The 21013-nt window shown below is 44.5% G+C and overlaps 1 protein-coding gene across 2 annotated transcripts in view; it reads left to right on the forward strand.

Annotated features, from left to right (window-relative positions):
• Positions 1-6560, forward strand: part of Tmem260 (transmembrane protein 260) — a 75927-nt gene extending 69367 nt beyond the window's left edge. For both annotated transcript variants that reach the window (XM_021652345.2, XM_060382178.1), the window contains one exon: positions 1320-6560. In XM_021652345.2, coding sequence (XP_021508020.1) covers positions 1320-1574 — 255 coding nt within the window. In that variant the 3' untranslated portion in view covers positions 1575-6560. The remainder of the gene's footprint in view (positions 1-1319) is intronic.
• Positions 6561-21013: the final 14453 nt, after the last annotated feature.

Raw genomic sequence — 21013 nt, forward strand, 5'->3', positions numbered from 1 at the left:
AGGGAGTCAATTTTGGAAGGCAGCCTGTAGAGTTGTGTCTGGCAGAACCAGTGTGGAGAGTATAAAGGAAACAAGGAGCTTGAAGACAGCTGGGGTTTTTAAATCTCCAAAGGACAGTCACAGGCTATGGAGTTGTTGACAAGCATGCTGTCTTACAGTAGGCATTTGCTTGTCTGCTTTGGAGGAGACAGGGAAGAAGATAATGTAAGTGGTCCATTTCAACTACATGATAATGTGAACACAGCCCTACTTTAAAAAGCCTGACTCTGGTCTGTCCTCAGAGTCTACTGGAACACTCCTAGTTATGCAGTACTAACTTGACAATGAAACTCCTAAAGAAGGAAGCATCATGTTCCATTGTGCAAACTAGTCTCCACTTAGGTGCTTATTTGTTAAATGTTGATGCATTCTCTCTGGAAAATTCAATATCAAAAATGCTAGACTGCTGATAAGATGGCTCAGCTGCCAAACCTGATGACCTGCATTTGATCCTCAGAACCCACACAGTGGAAAGAGAGAACCAGCTCCCAAAAGTTGTCCTCTGAACGCCACATGTATATTATGGCAGATACACACACATGCACATGCAGGCACGCACACAGGAAGGAATAAATGGATGAATAGGTAAATATTTTGGTTCAGCTTGCATCCAATTAATACTGTCTCTGCAGTTGGGGAATCAAAATTCTGAGTTTCCGTGGGCAAGGTTTTGGCTATTAAGATGGTAAATTGTAGGGTGCTGTGAAGATTTTCAGCATTACCTTTATAGGGGATCTCTTGATTCTCTTGTGCCAAGTACAGCTGACAACAATGGAATTGTTTGGACTGTATTGTTCTAGTGCTGTTTCATGTAGAGAGAAATCCACATAAATAATGTGAAACAGAAGTTTAATTCTGCCAAGTTCTTTCTTCTACACTATCTACTAAAAAAGGTGTTTTTTTTTTTAACCCCCCAGCAGCTAAATTTAGAGGTTTAGCTGCTTAGCCTGTTGAGTAAATAGCTTTCCTCCAGTTAGAACTAAATCCTTTCCCAAAACATCTTTCTGGAGGAAGAGCATTTTGTCCTGACACAGTGTGTCTCGGGCCCTGCAGCGTCCAAAGCTCCAGAAGCAGTTTCAGATGGAGCATGTTTGCCTCCCGCTACCGCAGTCATTACGTTGCTTCCTGTATTTTCTGCATGGTCTGGCAGCGATTAGATTTCTTACTGTAGGCTGCTTCAATTTCTCCCCCTTGTGTTATTATTCCTCTCTGTTTTCTAGTTTTAAAATGAGAACATTTGTCAAGGTAACAATGGAATCCCACCATTTGCTGTCTTCCAGCTTTATAAGGAGATAGTGTACTTGCAGGAGGAGCACCCAGTGAACTGGCACAAGAACTATGCCATCGCCTGTGAGCGGATGCTGCGCCTGCCAGCGGGAGACACAGATCCTGAAGTCCTGCTGTCGGAAACCATCAGACACTTTCGTCTCTACACTCAGAAAGCTCAGAGTGATCCGCAGCGAGCAGACATTGTAGCTGCTCTCAGGCACCTAAGAAGAGAACTGCGAAGTCTAAGAGATACAAAAAAGGTCTGAGGCAGCCAAGTGTGGCAGCCCTGCTCACAGTGCTGCTTCAGACGCGTCTAAAGTCCAAAGTTCTTCCTTCAAGTAAAGAAGCTGTATCAAAAAAGGAGAAATCTCAGTTCTCTCCTGGATATAAGTATCATGTACAGCAGAAACACGTTAGTGGCTGAAATGGATGCCTTATGCAGAACTGTGTTTATTTCCTACTGCCAAATTAGCATTTCCATGAGAGGCATTCAAAACATCTGCAGTCTCCACTGAGCGACTGACCGCAGGTTCTAGATGAGAGGAAGAAACTGTCTCCACAGACCTAAAATGTTGACTCTGAGTCCTTTAAGGTCCATGCTTATTGGGATCCATTTAAAAAGGTAAATTCTTAAAATACTCATTCCAGACCAAAGGCATTTTCTATTTCCTGCAAGTGAGATAGTTTCTAAAAACAATTCTTGTTATACCTCGTTAGAAGCCTTTCTTTCTTTTAACTATAATTGTTATATATATTATCAAGTTTGTGGTTTTAAACTTTGAGTTTTATTGTCGTAGTTCTGCAGTCACTGAAAAGGAAAGCCAATTTCATATTTGCTCATTTCAGTTGCAGAAATGGGCAAATTAAAAGTCATTTTATATGTCCTTCATTAATTTCATATTTATTTGGATTCACAGGTCTAGACCCAGTAATTAGTAAGTCGCTGCCTAGATGCACAAAGGGGCATGGGCAAGAGTGGGGGTGGGGAACTTGTTCAATAAATTCATTTCTGTTACAGGCATCTTTTATACATATTACTAAAGAGAACATAGCAAGAAATGCAAATAATAATAGTTCTTTATTTTATTATGACAGTTAATTAATAGCAACCTGTTTTAATGAATAAAGTCACTCAGAGTCCTTCAGCACTTCCTAAGTAGAGGCCAGAATCTGTAGGGATTCTCACCCCCCCTCCCCCCCCCCCGATTGTATAGCTCCTAGACTCCAAGCACTATATAGGCCCCTGTATAGAAATGCTCACTAATGAAGAGGGAGGGCTAGAAGCTTGTCTGCATTCAAAGATCACTGGTGAGTCATTCAGCAAGAAAAGGCCCCTTACCAGGAATAGTCACAGTTCCGTGGCATTGTACTAGCAAAAGGGTCTGATCAAAGGTCTCCCGTGGAGCTTGCATGGTTCCCTTTCATACTACGACCATAATTAAAACCACTAATTCTCTTTTAAAATGCTGCAGGATGCCATGTAGGCATCTGTCTGGAGTGTCCTTTGTGATGTCATAAGCTGTTAAGGACCAGCGCCGAGGGCTTTTGAGCGAAATGCCAGTCATGAAGGTGCTTCAAGACAAGGGTGCCTCTAAAAGCTTGACAGGGCCTTGACTGCACAATTCGAGCTGAATTTGCCCCTTGTCAGCTGCCAGTAAATAAATCTCAAAGGGGGAAAAGCTGAAGTTTCATTACCTGATCCATGGGGCTTTGTTGGTTTTGGCATCACACAGGGGAAGCTCTTGCTCCTCCATTCTCTGGATTTGAAGATGTCCATTGGAGCCTGCAGTGCCTGGACAGGGTTCAGAGCGGAACCGTTTGAAGAGTGTCAATAGTTGTAACAGTTCAGCTGTTAGGAAGACAAATACATGGAGGAGCTCATTAATCCGCTTTTGGCTCTCGGTGCCTTTTGCCCTTTTATCACAGCCTTATTAGGCTCCAGCTCATCTTGAACCAGAAAAAACTGAATTGAAGTTGTTGAGTACTAATTGGCAAAGACTTTTAATCATGGGCCAAGAACTTTCACTGACTTGAAAGTAACTTCTCCACAGGGAAGAGCCAGAAACCTGGTTCACCTTAAAACAAAAACCTGTTGGAGCTCAGTGTGGTGTGAAAATTGAAGGAAGCATCAATAAATTGTCTAAGTCTATCCATTCGAGAAAAATTATGTAAGATTATCATTTTCCCTTTTCTGAGGGAAAAGGAAAATAAAATTCAGACATTTCTTCAGAAAGCCTTTATTGGTTCAGAAAAATGGAGTTTGTGTGGTGGCTGTTTCTGAACATCCATCTGTATCTGTGACTTCATCTGAGAATCTACATACACGCGCAGTATTTGTTAGAAGGAACACTTTCTAGCAGTAGTCTCACGAGTGGCAACCAAGCTAGCTTTGAGAACCTACCTTTTAAATGTGTGTCAGCATGTAGGCATGTCTGCCTTCTGAGTGTGCTTTGCACATGAGTATTTGCAGATAGCATGGAGATTACTTGATATTTGTGCAGCAGTGACTTTAGACCACTCTTTTTGACAAAGCAGTAATATAGAAGGTGAGACCTATAAAATCACAACTATTTCAACTCCTTAAAACCATTGGTAAATGAAAAAATATCAAATGGAGCTAAGGTTTAAGGATGGTTAGCCTTGGTTAGCCTTCATTCCCAGATCAGCTACTTTGAAGATTCCTTTCCTTTCTCCCCATGTAAAGCTAAAGTTGTTTTTCCTTGCTTTCTCTTACTTTTCCTTGGCTAGAGCATAACAGCATAAAATCAGATAAAGGGCTCCCTTCAGTGCAGCCTCCAAGGCTGAGGAGGGAGTGAGGAGATGGCTTCTCATGCAGGATTTGGCCAGCATCCTCCTCGGTGTCCCTGGAGTGCTGTGGGTTGGCAGATCTACAGGAACCCCACAAAGCCAACTTCTGCCTGGAGTTTAGCCTGAGGAGAAAGTGGGAGCTAGCAGAACTGGCTGGCTGTCCACACACTGCAATGCCCTTCTGCCTGGGCCCTGAGGCCAGCCCACACCAGAGGGCTCAGGGTGAGGGCATTGTGGCTTCCATGTTCACTAGCAAAGCACCAAACACATCCCACTTTCTCTGCTTCCTGTGGTGGGAACATGTATAGTTCCTGGTATTTATTTCCTCTTGTTTTGTGAAAGGACCTTTTAAAATACATGTATTTTGTGCTGTTACTCGAGTTGTAGCCATAATAAAAGAAAATTCATTATAATGTACTCAAGATTTTGAAAGCATAGAGTTTGTAAATGTTACTTTTCTCATATTCTCTGTGTTTTCTGATGATGAAGTGATGATGTTTAGCCATTAAGAGATTTAATTAAAGCCAGTTTTGGGGTGAGAGGAGTTAGGTTATTATACTCTGCTAATAACTCGGTGTCATCAGATTAGTATATGATTTTTATATTTATATATTAAAAGTTAAACATTGTGACTCCTTAATCATACTTCCCTTTAATATTCCATCATTAGTTAAAATGAGTGCTTTTAATATTCAGGAAAAAAACTTCAATTTCAAAGGTTAAAAAGAATGAATCCTATTACAGCAAATCCTTTTGTTTTATTTCTGATATAATTTTACAAATACACTATCATAGGGTAATAAGATTCTGAACTACTCAAGTGCTATGGCTGGGTAAAGAAAATAATTCCAGACCCTAAGAGATTCACACTATTTCTATTTACCCTCAAATTCTGTTGTGAATGCAAAACCATTCTTAAGTTTATACGCCAAACAAGTGATGTTTCCAGGGATGCTGGGAGCATTAAAAGCCAAGATCTTGGCACAGCCGTGCAGAGCAAACAAGGAGTGGAGGCTTAGCTGCGCCCATGCTCGATGAAGACGTCATTGTCAGGACTCTCCCAAGGCCTGTTTGATTTGGATGAGCATGGATGACGTCTTTCAAAGCTAAGGAGTAGTGCAGTGTGCTTACCTGGATATAGGGACGCAAGCTGGCTAGATATATCTTGAAAAGGTTGTTGTTTTGTAGCAAAAAGAAATAACTGCACCAAAGCAACATGTGTTAGAAAGCTCAGCTCATGCTATTAAAAGGAAAGTGCTGCTTGGTGGGAAGGACAGAGAGAGGCCCCAAGTCATGAATGTGAAGCCAGCAATGGTTGGCCTCCAACAGGGCAACGTGCTAGAAGAATCAGGGTGCTGTGGCGGGAAATTGATTCTCAGCCAAAAAGATATTTTGAAGATACTTAAAATTTTCAGTTGCTGAGATTGCCTCATTTCAAGATAATGGTCAGAAGACCAGCATGTAGACCAGAGGCTGCCCTCCCAGTGCTTGGCTTAGATCATCCAAACACTGACTCTTTTGTCCATGTTTCATTACACGAGGCTATGGTAAATCTTAAATTCAGGTGCGGTAAAAAAAAATTACAGAGAACTAAGCCCAAACCAGGAACCCATATTCTCCTAATTTAGGTGTTTAGAATTTGTTGTGTCTGGTTTTAAGAAGAAAAGTACAATAGATCAAAATGTAATACAGCAAGACCCCTCCACTGAGCCACATCCCAGCCCTGGAATCAAGTCTTGTTGTTGGTTTATGCTACATATTACAATATTCTGTGAGGAAATATTATAAAATGGAAACTTTAAATTTCCTTAACTAAATGAAATATTTATTCCATTACATGGATGAACCACCAGAAGTAGCCATAATAACTGTAGTTGTTGCTCATCTGTGAAAGTGTGTGTTAAAAACTAAAGAGATCACTGGGAAATTAGACCAGAATTTTAGCTCACTACCTAGAGCCTCAAGTACCCTGAAAAGACAGGACTGCCCATGATATTAAAATACCAGGTCTTGATGATTTTGAGGACCCAAATCATGATGTTTTTGAAAGTACAAAGGAAGTCTTTTTTTTTAGAAGAAGAAGAAGAAGAGAAAAAAGTATTTGGGACTAGAAAGATGGCTCCAAAGGTAAAAGCATTTGCTAAAGGAGTCTGGTAAATGGAATTTTGCATTCTGACCTTGGCAGATATGGGTCTAATCTAAAGTTCAGTTTCTCAGGGTCTATCCTTGGCAGTCTTTGCAGTGGGATGTTCTGTTCCTGAGAAGTAGATAGCAAGCTCCGTGCAACCCTGGGAACTAGAAAGCAAACTTTGTGTTACCTTGAGTGAATCCTCGGACGCCTTGCCAGGTGACACAGATGCTGTTATCATGAAAAGATTTATTTGTGTTTCTTTGCTTTGTAAGTGCTGCTTGTAGGAACAGTAAACCAGAACCTTGACCAGAAACCTGTCTTGGTCCTCATTCTTCGCGTCTCTGTCCCTATCAATCCCCACTCTCTCTTTCAGGTAGATCCTGTTTGACTAGCCTGCGAGTCGGGTCAATTTGCTGTTGCAAAGGACCTCAATTCCCAGCACCCAAGTGGCAACTTGCAACCATCTGTAATTCCAGTCCCTGGAATCTAATGCCCTTTTCTAGCCTCCCGCACCAGGCACACACATGCAGGCACACACATGCAGACAAAACACTCGTACACATAAAAACAAACCTTTAAGAAATATTTGCACACAGAAAAGCAGAAGTTCACTGTGAAATAGCATGGCTTGTTAGTAGAGAGGGTTTACACGCAGTGGTTGTCCTTCCTGAGCTTCTGTTTTAAGTTATAGAATAGTAATTTTCCAGGCCTGGGCTTGGCACCACTGCTTTCTTTCAGCAATCAGAACGTGAACCACTACCCAGTGCACTTAGCTGCCTTGGCCAGGGCAGCCTCTCAGGGTGCGGGGTGCGGGGAGTGCCTGTCAGCCTGTGGGTCATACAGGCAGCGAAGTAAAAACTGACCATCTTCTTCCCAATGAAATAAAGGGAAAACAGAAGAATGCATCTGAGCTGACATGAAACTCAGTTCAATTTGTGTATATGCACATGGGTATGTATAACATCATGCTAAAGGTAGGTATGATGTTTACATCTAAATATATAGATTGGGTTGTAATATAGACTTTGCCTCTTATAGGTCATGGTGGCATACATCTGGAATCCCAGCCTTGGGGACAGAAACACAAGAATCATGAGTTTGGGGCTAGCCTGGGCTACATAGCAAAGACACTGCCTTAAAAATAAGAATAAAGTATTTCTTATTAAGGGTTGTGGTAAAAATAAACACGTTTCAAAGAGACTGGCTTTGGAAAACTTAAAACCAGAATCACTACCTAAGGGACCACCAATTCCACATCATACTCATCCCCCTAAGCCGGGAGTGGCATTTCACACCTATGTTCCCAGCACTCAGGAGGAGTCAGGAGACCTACTAAGAACAGGCCATTCTGCACTGAGTGAGACTGTCTTCTAAGAACAGAAGAGGGCGTAGGTGTGTGTGATCCCAGCACTGGAGAAGCGGGGCCAGGAGGATGCCTTGGGCTGTCTAGTCAAACTAGGGAGCTCTAGAGTCAGTAAGAGACCCTATCTCAAAAAATACGGTGAAAAGCAATCGAGAAAGACACTTGTATCAACCTCTGGCCTACCTACCTACACACACACACACACACACACACACACACACACACACACACACAAGACCTACATGGAAGCACGATCACCTTGTCACAGGAAATGAAGACCCATACGTAAACTTCTTCCTCTGGTCCAACTTCCAGTATAGGATTTCTTTTCTCTCTCTTCTTTTAGCAGGACCAGATGCATCCCTGGATTTCCCCTGGAGATTTCCCTGCCCTTTCTAGATTCAGGAATCTAGGTCCAAATTAAAAGGGTTCTGTATGATAAGAGTCACTTTGACATCCAAGGACTTACTGGCATAAATTATGTTCCAGCTGACTCAGCAGCCGGTGCTCCGTTTGGAAAATGTTGGGCTGCTTTTTGGATTTCTTCCCCCTCCTAGGCTAACTTCAGAACGTAGCTATACTTGCAGAAGACTGCTCCAGCTCCAAGAGGGGTCATTCAGTTGGGAGTTTGACTTTGCCCACACTACCAGAAAGTACCCTGAGCTGCTGGTATTTATGACTCTTCGGATTGGTTCAACTACTTTATTTAAAATGCTAAAGACACTGAGTTAGCAAGATGGCTCAGTGGATGAACTGCTTGCCACACAAGCCTGGCCTGGGTTCAATTCTTAGCTCCTAGGTAAATGTAGAAAGAGAACCAGCTCCACAGAGTTTTCCCTTGACCTCTCCACTCTACATACATGTCATGGCATGTGTTCTCTCTCTCTCTCTCTCTCTCTCTCTCTCTCTCTCTCTCTCACACACATACACACACACACACACTATATATACACACATAATAAAATATTATAATAATACATGTCTAACTTCTTTACAAAATCTTTTTGATTTTAACATTTTATGTGTATGAGTGTTTTGCCTGCACGTATGTATATGCGCTGTGTGTGTGTCTGGTACCCAAGGAGGTCACAAGAAGCTATCAGATTCCCTGGAACAGGAGTTGAGGATAGTTGTGGGCCACCATGTGGGTGCTGGGAAGCAAACCCCAGGTCCTCTGCAAGTAGAACAGTGCTCCTGACTACTGAGCTGTCTCTCCAGCCCTTATGCTTAGCTTCTTAATTACAAGTCAGTTCCCTGCTGATGAGAGTGCTACTTCCAATTTGGCTAAGTTTTACATATGATTTGTAAAAAATTTAGTAGTAAAGATTATTTTAACAAAGTCTTGTTAACACTAGCCATCAGTTGAATTGCCATCAACTGAATTGGTCACTTCAGCTTTATATTGACTCAGAGTTGAAAGTACTTTGGCCTTTCATCTTTGGGAGGCAAGTAAATTTGGTGCCTCTCATGAAATTAAGACCCCTCCTCTGTAACCGTGCAAACTGCCACGTGCTTCCTGTGTGTCTGAGGACACAGAGTGAGTCTGCTTCTCAGGCCCAGTGTTTAATGGCACAGCCATTCTCCTCTCGCTGTTCTCTCATGAGCAGATCAGTACTTGCTTTAAAGAGCCCAATTCCATTGAATATTGTGAGCTAATGTATACCAAAGTATGTATACAAAGGTATGAACTGGTACAAGACTAAATCTGAACTGGAGTTTGATTTCAAAGCAGTCTCCTAAGATCCCCCATTAATGGTGCTGAACAGTTCTATCAGTCTTGTGACTTGCCTGCAATTTTGGTGGAGACTGTATTCTTAAAAAAAAAAAAGTATTCATTTATTTTTTTAAGTACTCTATGGCACATACACCTGAACGCCAGAAGAAGGCACCAGATCACATTATAGATGGCTGTGAGCCACCATGTGGTTGCTGGGAATGTAACTCAGGACCTCTGGAAGAGCAGCCAGTGCTCTTAAATGCTGAGCCACTACTCCAGCCCCGAGACTGCATTCTTTTTAATAGTGCACTTGATCTGAGAAAATACCCTCAGAAACACCTTCACCTCACCCTAACCCCTCCTCAGCTGGATGCTATTTCCTGCAGGCACGGCCGTGTCCTCGGAAGAGGCGGAGCTTCATGCTCCTTCTGACCACTGCAGAGAAAGCACATGAAATAGTGTGTGCCTGGTTGCCTCCACTGGCATCAAGAACAGAAATTAATCCTTCGCAGCTTCCCTACTCACCATCCCGGGGTGGGGGGAGGGAGAGAAGACTGTTCTGGAAGCACATGCCTTTTCTGGAACTGCTCTAGAAGCAACGAATCTAGTGATAGATAATTGATAGGCGATAGATAGACACTATTATGTGTAAGAACCGCGTTTATGATTTATTCCACATGGTCCTGTTCCCACTTCAATGACCACCCTTCCTATGGACCACCAGAAGGAAACCTAACATTATCACCCTCTCCTCCTCTTCTCAATCTCAGAATTTGCCATCTATGCATTTGATACTATTGAGTTTCCTACAAATAATCCAGATTCTGCAGGACTAAGGAACTTCCCAAAGAACAGTCCTTCCTGTCAACATCTCCACATACTTTCAGGGCTCGCTCACGGTGTACACATGGCCTTTGCTGGGTTCTCACATCCAGCCTGAAGAGACTTCTGAGTAGGGAAGAGTGGCATGCCTGCAAATCTGTTTGGAAATGAGCACTCCACTCATTCACTCCTTTTTAAAATTTACTTTCCTTACTAAGTATTTTCTGAGCTCCTAGAATGAGCCAGGCCTGAGGAGCAGCTTTCAGACAAGTACCAAGGACACAAGAACCCAACCCTTAGGAAGTTGCCCTTTAAGGAGATTAAAAAAAAAAAATGCAAAATGCAAGTCTAGAAATTATATAGGATTCCAAATTGTATTCAAGCAAGGAAATCTGACGTGCTTTCTAATGTCTGGGAACACTGCTTAAAACATGGTTACTTGCCCTCAAATTCACAAGTTTCCACCCACTGAGGTGTCTGCATCTCATTCTCAGGTTATCTAGAACCCTGATGAATCCACAAAGGGGTACAGTAGACCCCGAGGGTCGATTGCAGCGCCATCCTTTGGGGGCACTGCTGCACACATCCTCAGTGCCTGCCTTCTTTGATGCTCTGTCCTTCGGCTGATCTTAATGGCGTCAGATCTTTACAAAATCAGTGCTGTTTTCCCACAGCAAAGGAGCATTCCCACTTCCCCATTTGTCATGATCATAACAAAGAAGGGATGGAAGAGGGATGACGTGAACGATGAGAGGAAACAGAGAACGGTGTCACAGAGCTAGAAGACTTAATAGACATGGCAGCAAAATGTACAGTGGCGAGATAACAGCCCTTGGTGTGGCCCACAGCCTGGTGCTGGTGTGCATTTCTGTGGAATTGTGTGAAACGTTCCACTAGGTGAAGAAGGTGCAAAGGAGATAGAATAATCTACCCCGAAAAAGCTTCGTGACATTGCTGTAATGCTGCAACCTTTCCAAAAAAAAGGCTTTAAAAGAAGCTTCCAAACAAAGCGACCCCTTTCCCCTGACTCTCTATCATTCTTGTTGACCGCTCTCCATCCCTCGGGCAGAACAATAGACAGGACAGTGGTCTTTACTACTTGAGCGCACCAGTGATCAAAGAGATAAGATTCTTAAGGACAAAGGATCACAGCCTGCTACTAGCCAGGCCATTAGGGTAGGTGGCCTGCATTAGCCCTGGGCCCATGCTCGCTCCCTCCCAGGGGCCATCCAGGTGACCTGGGTGAGGAGCTGGCATCTTAAGAAAGCCTGATGCTCTGTGTCCAGAGCTTGGGGAGGCTCAAAGGAAGCCTTCCGTGCTTCAATTCCCCTCAGAGCCAGCAGGCTCATACCCAGCTCGAAGCCAGCAGGATCCACTCACAGATTAGTCCCTGGGTTCTGGAGTCTTCTTCAGGGAAAAAGGGAGTGGAGGCGAAGCACCCTTAATACCCTAATTCTTTCAAAAGATGATTCAGACTTTTGTAGCTTCATTAGCATTTGCAGATAAAAATACATTTTAAGTGGCATTATGCTAAGTAATTATTCTTACAAGATGTGGAATTAAATACATTTTCGTCAGCATGAAATTATTTTCCTGCCATGTACCGAGTTGGGTGACAGCTTAAAAAGAATTGGACAGGGGGCTGCCACCAAAGGAGGAAGCAATCTATATTCTTGAGGGGGTGGGGGAGCCAACCCAAAATATTCTACCAAAGGTAAAGTCCTTGTAGCGAAATCATTTTGGCTAGATGGAATATTAAACCTGCTACTATAAATTTCACGCCTTGCATTCCTAAAGCAGACATGGAGAAATGATGCCAAAAATTAATCAGAAATAATGCAGCCGGCCTTGTGTGCTCTTTCCAGTAGGGGGCATAGCAGATAAGATTGTGTGCACTGGAGACTTCCCAGGACAGATGATAAGGCTTGTTTGTAATTGCTTCTGTAAAGATATGTAGCCGCATGCTTGGATGCTTATTTACATTTTGGGATGTGGCTGGGAATAGACGCTTTCGATTTAGAACTTTGTTTCTGTCTCTAAGTACGTGGGAGACTTTCGGCTGTCGTGAGCATGTGTTTACCAATGCATGATGTTCAATTGCAGGATTTAATTGTTACAGTACAGTGAATTATTCTATTATTTCCTGCAATGTTTTTTATCTGGAGGAAAATTCAAACTTTCCAGGCTTTAGGGCAGGATAAAATGGCTCTGAGCGTGTCAACGTCTCAAGAGCACATTATTTTCTTATTGGATTGCATTAACTTTACAGATGAAAATTTGAAGGAGAATTAGAAGGCTTAGAGATGGAAAATTTGGAGAAGAAAAGAATTATGTCTTCAGATTTCTGGAGGGGCTCGCTGGCAAGTCATTCTGAAGGCTGCTGGTGCTAATTCCTACAGCAAAAGGCACAGCATACCCGAAAACTATCACAGACGGGCACAGAGTCCTTAAGAAGGGCGTGAGTGAGTCTCGGAGAACAAGAGCACTGCCAGCACACTGATTACCTGAAGCTTACTCTCCGCCTACAGCTGGCACAGATTTCTCTCTCTCTCTCTCTTTTTTTTTTTTTTTTTTTTTTTTTTTTTTTTTAGTATTTATTTTGGCTTAAAATGTATTTATTTATTGTATGTCTGGTGTGTGTGGGCACTCATGCCACAGCATGTACATGGAGGTCAAAGGACAACACGGTGGCATCAGTTCCTTCTACGTTTTTTAGGTTCCAGGGATCCAGTTCTGGCTTCCAGGCTCAAAAGGCAGCAGGTGCCTTTCACTGGCTGAGCTGCTCACAGGCCCTCTAAGCGCACTCCTCACTGGTAACTTTCCACAAACCTGGGAGGGGTTTTTGGCAGTTCCACTTAGTTTAAAACACAAACACAGTCTCCTGCCTCAGATGCACAGAGCCACCCCTGAAGGGACAGCTACATGACATATATAAACAAACATTCACCCCTAAGTGCTCTAATTGACTGCAAGGGAAAGCTGAAGGAAAATGGAATGTAATAGAACCTAACAGGCAAAAACTAAAGACAAAAAACAAAACAAAAAAAAAAAAAAAAAAAGGTATAGGCCTCTTCCTACCAGGAACTGATTGTTTCCTGAGTATCCAGTGGCAGGGAATGGGCAGCCACAGGCTGTCCCATCCATGCTGGCTGATCACACCTTCTGCAGGTGATAATTCCAGGGTGGGCTGGAATTCCGGGCTGTCACCACCCACAACCCCTTCTCACCCTCTAGAGCTCTGATACATATATATTTAGATGCCACCTGAGGACCCTGGGATCTGAGAATCATGGGTGGGAAGTGCCACAGAGCTGGTAAGGGAGGAACACCTGCCCAAGGGTTAGCATGGTCCCACTGGTCCCTGAATCCCAGTGGTCCTCAACATGTGGATCAGGACCCCTCTGGGGTTGTGGGACACATATCAGATATTTACATTATGATTCATAGCAGTAACAAAATCACAGTTAGGAAGTAGCAGCAAAATAACTATGTGGTTGGGGGTCACCACAACATAAGGGCCTGTGCTGAAGGGTCGCAGCCTTAGGAAGGTTGTGAAACACTGCCCTGCACTCTTTGTAGGTTTGAATTTTGTGCTGTGAACAACTCTTACGCAATCTTCAAGACACTAGACAGATTTTGTTTCTTGAGAGAGAACAAAGGGAGCAGTGGCTCAGCAAGCAGATTGCCTTGTGAGGGTGAAAACCTGGCTTTTATTCCTTAGACCTTTCATGACTTATCTGCCCCCAGACCTGCTTCTGCTGTCAGCGCCCTCCTGGCTGTCAGGATTCCTTTTTTCCTGTGCTCGCCGAGTGAGTCCCTCTTCTAGGGACATGTGTGAGCTACCACACATCTTGCTGCCATGACCCCTTGGAGCCTTGACGTTGTTGGTGTAGAGTTCCTTCCCTAGTACGCTCCAGCGTGTGCTGGGTGCGGGGTGAGTAAGTGTGGGCGAACCAGAGAGAGCTGAGGGAGGAGAGGCTGCTTGCCATCCGGAAGGTGGTGTTAACAGAATTCAGCCTGCAGGGTCCTCTGCTAGAGGCCTCAGGCTGAGCTCAGTGCCTTGTGAAATGAGAGCCCGGAGAGCTCTAGTTCCCGTTTGCCCCAGAATCTCGCCATTGTTACAGTCTCATAAAGTTGCATGTGCACCCAAAATGTCAACAGCTGCCTTTTGGCTCCCAAAAGCTGCACCTGCCAAGAAACAGTCTGAACGGTGCTGCTCTCCTTAGGCAGTGACTTCTTCTTTCATGTCATTTCTGTCAGAAGCTGTACTCATAACAGATGGCAGATGACCCTCTCCGAGCCAGGTAAGTGAGCTTTGCCTTGTAAAGGACAGACCCGAAGGCAGCTGGTTTGCTAAGATGGCTGTCAGAATTATGGACAGGGCTGACTCAGCTCTACAGGACCCGACCTTCTGGAACTGCAGTTTTCTTCAGCCGGGAAGCTCCTCGACTCAATGGGATTCTACTGCTCTAGAGCCTGACACCACTGCCACTCCCAGGAAGCCACCACAATCAGGGAATCACTGCAAACCATCGCAGGAAGAATCAGCTCAGTGCCAGAATCCACACCCACCAGACCAGGGGACCTGCCTCACTCATCACTGCTCGGCAGTGACTGGTCACCATAGGTACTGTACGACAGGATTTTTTCCTTGGGAGACAAGCCACAAGATTACTCACCCCGGCTAGAAATCCCACAATAAACTGGGAGGATTAAAGGCACACCTTTAATCCCAGCACTCAGGAGGCAGAGGCAGGCAGATCTCTGAGTTTGAGGCCAGCCTGGTCCACAGAGTGAGTTTCAGGGCAGCCAAGACTATACAGAGAAACCCTGTCTCAACAAAACAAAACAAAAAAGAAAGAAAAAGAAAAGAAAGGAAGAAAGAAGAAAAGAAGGAAGGAAGGAAGAGAAAGAAAGAAAGAGAAAGAAAGAAAGAAAGAAAGAAAGAAAGAAAGAAAGAAAGAAAGAAAGAAAGAAAGAAAGAAAGAAAGAGAAAGATCCCACAACCACCATAGCCCAAAGTACAGATAGCACCAAAGTCAGGGAACTGGAGTTTGATTGGGATTACTTAAAGGGGTATGTGTGAGGGGCTAATTACAGAAACGAGTCAAAGACAGCTGCATTAGCAAAGCTCATCCCAGCATAGGTAACAACAGCTCACAAAAACCAAGAAACCTGGAGCACACTGCCCCGGCTACTGGCAGTCGCAGGCTGGGGAGTGTCCTTTTCAAATGACGCTGATCTAAGCCTCTTCCAGGCAGCTGGTCTGGTGCGGTCTTCTTTGCAGCTTGTCTGGTCTTGAGTCTTCCAGCAGCTAAGCTCTTCTGGAAGTGACTTTCAACAGCTTTTGCTTACTCTGGGAGGGGAGGGGCCTAGTGAATCTGGTCAGTTTCAGGGACTTCCTGAGATAATTCTGAATAGTTTACCTTTCTTCTTAACTAGTTTCCCTGAAGGATGGAACATTTCAATCTCAGAGGAAACTGCTATGCAACAACAGAGAAACTAAATCTTTCTACCTGTGCATGCCTGCAGGTGTGTGCCACCGCAGCTACCCCCAGATGGCACATGAGCTCTGTATGACTGAGTTCTAATCATGTCCTCAGTCTCTCTGGGAAGCAGTGTTAATTTCTCTCCCCTACAGGCACAGACAGCATCTGGAAGGTGGTTAGATTGAATGTTCTTTAAACATTGCAGAAACAATTGCAAGAGCGAAGAGTTCCTTTAGAGGTGAAAACAAATGTGAATTTAGAAATTAATTAATGAATTTGAGCAAGGTGACACACAGCTGTAATGTCATCACTACTCAGGAGGCTGAAGTTGGAGAATCAGGAGTTCAAAGCCAGCCTGGGCCATACGAGACCCTGAATAAATAAACAGATAGATAGATAGATAGATAGATAGATAGATAGATAGATAGAAAAGGAAGAAAGAAAGAAAGAAAGAAAGAAAGAAAGAAAGAAAGAAAGAAAGAAAGAAAGGAGTGAAGAAGGAAAGGAGAGAAAGAGAAGGGGAAAAAGAAAAGCAAAGGGTGATGGGACCTCCCTATTTCCTTCATATAGACAACAGAGGGCCAAGCAAAGACTACTGTGTAAGACTGATTTTACCAGGCCAGAATACATTCACCAGTGCACTGATTAGAAGAGAGAGGAGTGGGCTGGAGAGGTGGCTCAGAAGTTAAGAGCACTGGCTGTTCTTCCATAGGTACTGAGTTCAATTCCCAGCAACCACATGGTGGCTCACAACCATCTACAATGAGATCTGGTGCCCTCTTCTGGGGTGCAGGTCTATGCAGTCAGACTATTGTATACATAATAAAGAAATAAATAAATCTTGATAAGAGGTAACCAACAGAACACTTTCTGGTTTTCCACCATGCGCTTGAGAGGCCATGACTTGAGTGTCCATTCCTCCTCAGGATTCTGCAGGCCTGGAGCAAAGTCATGCTGCAGGTACAGAGCTGCTTTAATAACTTCCAAGTCACTCCAGTGACCCCATAAAGACTGCCAGAAATACACTGCTCCAAGGCTTGCCGAAGCTGAAAGTCAGCAAGAAAGGTAGTGACTGTGATAGTACAAGAGAAACCTTCAGACTGCTGAAGGGACAGGCAGTGCACAGAGGCAGAAAGACTCAGCGAGGCAATCCCTCTGGGCTGCATACACCTCAAGCCGCTGAAGGAGACTGACCTCTTGGAGAGCCACCTTGTGAGTCCTGCAGAGGAAGGGCCCCTGACATCAGCCGGTGCTATCTCATTCTACCCAAGGGGAGCAGGCCAGATGTCACGAAGTTTTGAGATCCTATGACTTTCACCATGGACACTGGCCATTTAATCTTATCATTTCTCACTTATTTTTCACCATTTGCTACATGTCAAGGATTATGAAACACAAGCCAGGACTTGCGGAGCATGCCCGTAATCTCCGGCACTTGGGAGGTATAGATAAGAAAATGGAGGTCAAGGTCCTCATCGGCTACATAAGGAGTTCTGGGATAGCCTGTGCTAAAGCAGACCTTGTTCCAAAACACAGGCAAAAAGAAAGCAAACAAACAAAAAACAGAAAAGAAAAGAAGCCGTAACTCATGGCTGTCTTTGCAGGCGTAAGATAGGTAAAAGAAGCAATTACAAGCCGGGAGTGGTGATTCATGCCTTTGATTTCAGCACTTGAGAGGCAGAGGCAGGAGGATCTCTGCGAATTCAAAAACAGCCTGTTCTAAATATCGAGGCTTAGAGCAGCCAGAGATACGGAATGAGACCCTGTCTTCAAAAGAGGAGGGAAAAGAGAAGGAGGCGAAGCAGCAGCAGCTGTTTCTGGATAGCTCTGGAGGATGAGGCAAAGAGTTCGAGGTCACCTTGAGTGACATGATAAGAGGTATCAGAAAAAAAAATGGGGGCTGGAGAGATGGCTCAGAGGTTAAGAGCACTGCTTCCTCTTCCAGAGGTCCTGAGTTCAATTCCCAGCAACCACATGGTGGCTCACAACCATCTGTAATGGACTCTCGTGTTCAGGTGTACATGCAGGCAGAACGTTGTATACATAATAAATAAATCTTAAAAAAAAAAAAAAAAAGAGGTATCAGAAAGCCAAAACAAGCCAAAAGGGCCGATTGTTCGTGTGGAAGGAGTGTCGAAGACAGGTGAGTGGCAGCATACAACGTTGACTCCTTTCTTGGACATCTGTGAGTAACCTGGTTCCGACCGAGTGAGACACAGCTGAGGCTTTAATGTTGGTCTTGGTCTTTAATGTTCTCCTGACTTGGGTGGAGGGCGAGAGTGGGAAGGATGCTGCTTCCTGATCTTTCCGGAGAGCCCGCAGTCCCCATCGCAGCAGCCTGTGTAGGCCTGGCGCTGACAGCATGTGCTCCCTTTGGAGCATGCACTCATAGGCTTGCTGAGTGCCTCCAGCCACCACACCTCCACATCACTGTGTGCTCTGGATATTTGAGGGGCATCAGGCCAGAGGGGACCTCAGTAACGTGACACTGATTCTTTGCTGCTCTTCTCCTTCAGTTCATATCGGGTGCAGAGTGTCCGTAACTCGGAAAGCTGCCTCACTGTGCCCAGATCCTTCTTCTTCTGGTGATGTGCTTGCCGGCCAGACATTGCCTCTGTCCTGGTCGTCCACTGGCCTTTAGCAAGAAGCACCTCCCACCTCCTTCACAAAGTTCTTAAATCCTCATTAGGCACGTCCATCCAGCTTTAGCTTCATCGTGGGAGTCCTACCTTCTTACCTTTGAAGAGTATGGAAACCGTCCCACACAGAGCTGTGATTTTTTCATTATCAGCAGTGTTCTAGGAAGATCAGTGAACCACATGAAACCCGCAAACATTCCCCACCAAGTCTGCTCTCTGGCGGGCCCTTTGGTTTCTTGAGCATTCCCCACTTTGCTCTTGAGATGGCGGCCCATTATCCAGGTTAATAAGGTGGGGCCTGGCCTTCCCCCTCCAGCTTTACTGAGGTGCAGCACCCCTGCTCCCTGTGGTTCGAGGCAGCCCTGTTGGGAAACACTGAGTAAGAGCTGGTGAGTGGCATGTGATGGAGAACTTGAGCTCCGAGGCAGGGGATTTGTGAGCCCAGCTCTCTTCTCAGTTGTCTCCTCCCTGTTATTAGATATCTCTATGCCTCCACCTCTCCATTTGTAAAATGTGTGCGTTTGGGCTTGAGACAATTGAATGATGGCATGGGCTCAAAGCAGTGCACAGGAAGTGCTCCTTCAGAATCCACCTGAAGGGGTTGCACCACCTCCTGAGACAGGGTCTGAGCTCCTCTGACTCATTTCTCTCGATAGTCCATTTGGACTCTAAGAACAGAGTACCCCAGACTGAGTGACTCATGAACCGCAGGTGTTTATTCCTCTGGCAGCTGAACGTCCATGTTGAAGAGGAAGACCTTCCTTGATAAACCTCCAAACAGTCTGCTTCTCATGGCTCCCCTTACTTCCACTTCTGTGAGAAAACACCTTCCAACAAAGGATTGTTGGATAAACTCTTGGCATTACTTTAGAAACTTGGGTCGAGGCTGGAGACTTCGCAGTGGCTGAAAGCACTTGCTGCTCTTGCAGAGGACCTGGGTTTGGCTCACAGTATCCACGTGGTGGTTTACAACCATGCCTAACTCTAGTTCCAGGAGATCTGTTCCCCCTTCTGACCTCTGCAGGCACCATGCATACCTGTGGTACACATACATACATGTAGGCAAAACATATAAAATAAAATGAAAACATCTAATAAAAATTTTAAAATAAAATAACTATTTTTAAAGGGGGAAAATAAAAAAAAACTTGGGTCAAGATGTGCAAATGTGTTTTCCCCTATGTACACAGCAATAGTCAAGAGCCTACCACAAAGACACTTGAGGACAATGATGAGCAAAGCTTAGGGTGGTCACCTATCTTACCAGCCTTTCCACCTTGGGGGTCACAGACTGGGCCCGGCTCTTGTGTCTGTGTGCCGCTTTGCCTTCTTATGATTTGATCACAGCTTCCTGGAATACATGACATGAATCTTCTACCCCTCTACAAACATGGCTTGGTGGGTTTTGTGCTGAATCACAGCCTGTCATCTTGTGAAGTCAGACACAGAGGATTTTCTCATTGAAGAGTTATGGATTCTAGTCTCAAAATTCTCACCACTACCACTTTCTAGAGCCATGATTTCAAAGACCAACGCCTCTTTGAAAGGGCTTCCAGAAAAAGGTGGAAGTCATGCGTGTATATACGTGAGCCAGGACAGAGGCAATTGTGCTGTGTCAGCACCTCCCGTTGCTGATGCTATGGCATCAGATGTGAACTCATCTGAGAGTCCACCCACCCCAAGGTGAGCCCCAGTGTCACCTTGTCCCTGTTGGTTTGTTTATTGTGTATGAGGGGTGCATGCATCCTCCCAGCAGAACTTGTGGGCACTAAGCCTCTTCTGCCATGGGAACTCCAAGGATGGAACTCATGCTGTCATGTGCCCTTACAAGCTCGGCCACCAAACCAGCCATTGTTCTTATTTAAATAACAGAGAGCCCATTTTCATTCCAAAAATTACACACTTGTTTCACAAGACGCTTTGCAAGGTTTCTAACCCAGAAAATTAGGAAGTCCCCTGGCATTGCAGAACATTTAAGGAGTCTCAGGGCCCAGTAAAGTTGGACGCAAGCCCAGGCTGTCCCATCTCTAAACTTTGTAACCCAGAGCCAGTGACTACTTTGATGAGCCTGTTCTCTGAAATGGAAGACTATTGTGACTATTGAACTGGATAATGATACAGTAGATTTAGCTCTGAGACAGGGAAAGTGTGAGCTCTTGGATACTAATCCTGAATCACTTTCTTCAACTTAGCATTAGAACTCAGAATTCTGTCCTACATGCTCTTTCAAGCTAATGTGCACACCAAGGAGAGAGAGTGAAGATGGAAATCCCTGAAAGGGACTGGCGTACATCTGTAATCCCAAGACTTATGAAGCTGAAGAAGGAAGATCCTGAGTTTAGGGCTAGCCTGGGCTACTTAACAAAACGGTCTCAAAAAAGGCTGCAAGTGTAACTGTTTAATACAGACACCCTCATTTTATTTTTTTACTTAAGTGAATGTCCAAGGTACATTTGCTGTGTATCAGGCACCCTGATAAACAGAAAGGATACAGGAGGAGGCTGGGATAAGAAACTTCATTTATTCATGGGACGGGGATTATTTCAAACCTTCTCTTCATGGATAAACCTAGCTAGATTTCAGCATGCTTCTCAGGCTGACCAGAGTTCAGTCTGGAATGAGCTCCTGGCCATGGCGGCTTCCTGAGCTGTCTGGGAGGAAGCCACCCGGCATTCCTGCATCACTGAATGATCCTTCCAGCACTTGATGTCAGTGTTTTGAGTTTTAGCCATTCCA

Source organism: Meriones unguiculatus, chromosome 4, assembly GCF_030254825.1.
Source record: "Meriones unguiculatus strain TT.TT164.6M chromosome 4, Bangor_MerUng_6.1, whole genome shotgun sequence".
NCBI classification, from domain to species: Eukaryota; Metazoa; Chordata; class Mammalia; order Rodentia; family Muridae; genus Meriones; species Meriones unguiculatus.